This window comes from Octopus bimaculoides, chromosome 3 (genome assembly GCF_001194135.2).
Source record: "Octopus bimaculoides isolate UCB-OBI-ISO-001 chromosome 3, ASM119413v2, whole genome shotgun sequence".
NCBI lineage: Eukaryota > Metazoa > Mollusca > Cephalopoda > Octopoda > Octopodidae > Octopus > Octopus bimaculoides.
In genome coordinates this window covers 166829325-166832434 of record NC_068983.1, presented here as the reverse complement: position 1 = coordinate 166832434, position 3110 = coordinate 166829325, and the positions used below count along the sequence as shown (strand labels likewise).

Here is a 3110-nt window from a genome sequence, read left to right as displayed (position 1 = left end):
CCACGGGTTCCCTCAACTGTTAGGGTGTGGCACTTTTTCACGCAGCTATCCTCATCCATTCTCACCACATGTCCATACCAGCGCAATCGTCTCTCTTGCACGCCACAACTGATGCTTCTAATGTTCAGCTTTTCTCTCAAGATACTTACACTCTGACGGGTATGCACACTGACATTACACATCCAGCGGAACATACTGGCTTCATTCCTTGCGAGCTTACGCATGTCCTCAGCAGTCACAGCCCATGTTTCACTGCCATGTAGCATGGCTGTTCGTACACATGCGTCATACAGTCTGCCTTTTACTCTGAGTGAGAGTCCCTTGCACACATGCACACAATAGGCTTCTTTGCAGTTTCTGTCCACCAAATCCACTCACAAGGTTCTGGTCAATCCAGGACTGTAGTAGAAGACGTCAGACATTGGGACTGAACCCATAACCATGTTTTTGGGAATCAAACTTCTTCATACTCCCCACCCACTTCAACCACACCTGAGTCTTTGGAAACCACAGATCATCTCACTTGATCTCTTGTTTAAAAACAATACAGAAAAAAAAAAGAAATAACGAATCCCATTTAAGCCTTAAACTTAATTCTAAACCAACAGGTAAAACTGAGTCTTGATTAAATGCTGTCCCATTGGCACAGGTGTGGTTGTGTGGTTGAGAAGTTTGCTGCGCAGCCACAGGGTTTGGAGTTCAGTCCCATTGCATGGCACACTGTGAGCAAATGTCTTCTAATATAGCCCTGGGCTCACCAAAGCCTTGCGAGTAGATCTGCTCAATGGAAACTGAAAGAAACCTATTGTGTGTATGCGTGTGTGAGTGAGCGTCTTTGTGATGACATTGTTTAAATGTTGTAAATAAATGTCATTAATTTCCAATATTCTGCAAAAACAGGTCTGGCCATGGAGGAATATAATCATGCTTGAAAACAGGTGAGGGTTAGTGACAGGGAAGGCCAGCACCTGTAGAAAATCTACCTCAATAAATTTTGTTTGACTCATGCAAGCATGGAAACGTGGACATTACTCACTGATAATACATGAATTTCATTTAAGCCTGGATCAATAGTGGCTCTCTGTGTGAATCCAGCAGCTGGGACTGTAAGGTTAAAAATAAAGAATTAGACATTAAATTTCAAATGGTCATGCATGAGAATCGGTCCCTTTTGTAAGGTTTCATAAATTTCTGCCCTGATTTATTGTAAGTATGATATCAATACAAAAATCTAATCTCTTCATGTTTCATTGTTTGTCTGTTCACTTCAATATGTCTGTTTATGTTCCAAGTTTTACCAAACCACAGAACCTTTTAACTACATCACTAAACAGAGTATAAATTTACTTTAATCACTGAATATAGAAGAGTGTTTGGCCTTGACACAAATGTTATTTAAACATTATCACTGAGGAGAATGTATAAACACTATTTATGAACAAGTAGAGTCAGTCTTTATGACATGACTGAGAAGTCAGGTATTGTGGATGATGAATCTTTGTGACATGTGTACACCAAACTAATCTGTGAGAGAAAACAAAAGACAAATCTATGCTAAATGTTCTCTCCTTATATAATATCTAGTATCTGTGGACTATAAAAGTTTGTTTTCCATGCTGGCATGGATTGGGCAGTTTGATAGGATCTGACAAGCCATAGGACTGTGTTGAGCTCTGAAGTTTTATTTAACATGGTTTCTATGGCTGGACGTCCTTCCTAACACCAACCACTTTACAGAGTGGACTGGGTGCTTTTTTCATGGAATTGTAACAAATGAGGTCAACAAGTAATTTGCAAGAAACAGAAAGAGAAAGGGAAAAGGCCCCTTGATTGAGTGGGAATGTATGTGAGGATGGGGCAGGGGTTTTATATTAGGTGTTCAGAGGCTTAGGTGCGATAGAGGGATGAGCACAGGTGACTTGCTATTGAGGATCTAGATGGGTATCCTTGCATTATATTGGGATGGGAGAGAGTTAAACATGGTCAGGGTGCCAGAGCACACTCACAAGGTACAAAACAGTGAATATAAGAGTAATTTTCCGAGGATTCAAAACAATGACCCCAAAACAAACATAAGACATTCCCCTAACCCCTTCCCCAGTAACGTTTTTTTGGGGAGAAAATGGTTCATTTTCAGACAAATTTTCTTTATCAGATGAGCTTGCACTTTCATCTGATGTATCCAAGCTTCTAATAGAAGGTTCATACTCATTGTCATCTTTTGAGCTCAACATCTGGGTGTAACTCATAAAAAAAGAAAACTAAAAAAAAAACAAAAAAAAGAAAACTGAGAAATGCCGAGAATTGATGTAGAAACTCGTCTGTGGCTCTTTTTGAAATAATATGTTTTGGATGAGTTTACTCGTCGCACTCTGAAAAAGACAAATTGGGTGTGAAGACAAGTTAACTTGTCTTTGCTGGATTAGGGGGTTTAAGGAAGCCTTATGGACAAAACGTTATAGACATACTTTGTGAAGAATCTTTGCGAGTTCCATCGGTTATGACTTCAACTCTGTGGGAATCCACATCATACGTAAAAAAATCATTCAAATATTCCTTTGATCTTTGACCAGCAAATATATACAGCAACCGTTTTTTCTGGAGAAAACAAACAAAAAAAAATACTGAATGAATATTTAGAAATTTCATCATCATCATCATTTAATTGTTTTTCCATGCTGGCATGGGTTGGACAGTTTGACAAGGAGCTGACAAGCTGGAGACCTGCACCAAGCTTCAGTTGTGTTTTAGCATGGTTTCTACAGCTGGATGCCTTTCCTAATGCCAACCACTTTACAGAGTATGTACTGGGTACTTTTTATGAGGCACCAGCACAGGTGCTTTTAACCAGCATTTGTGGGGTCACCAGACAGCTGAGAGTGGGGGGAACCAAAAGATGTGGCCATGTACCAGATGAGAGATTGATGTATGATAGATATAGGGATGGCTGTCTTACTAGAGAAGAGATACTTGGCTATCCCAGCAGGGCAAGGAAGGGGAAGGAAGTGGGACAGACAGAAAGATAGACATTCATAGTGAGAGAGAGAGAGGGCCTACCTACAGGGAACAGTGAGGGAGAGAGAGAAGGCCTGCCCACAGGGAACAGTGGG

The 3110-nt window shown here is 40.5% G+C and overlaps 1 protein-coding gene across 1 annotated transcript in view; it reads right to left on the bottom strand.

The window, feature by feature from the left end:
* The window catches only part of LOC106867326 (muskelin), a 51920-nt gene that overhangs the window by 15534 nt on the left and 33276 nt on the right, over positions 1 to 3110 (bottom strand). The window contains exons 14-15 of the mRNA XM_014912166.2: positions 2469 to 2598; positions 1037 to 1104 (exon numbers count right to left, since the gene is read on the bottom strand). Of these exons, the coding sequence (XP_014767652.1) occupies positions 1037 to 1104; positions 2469 to 2598 (198 nt within the window). The remainder of the gene's footprint in view (positions 1 to 1036; positions 1105 to 2468; positions 2599 to 3110) is intronic.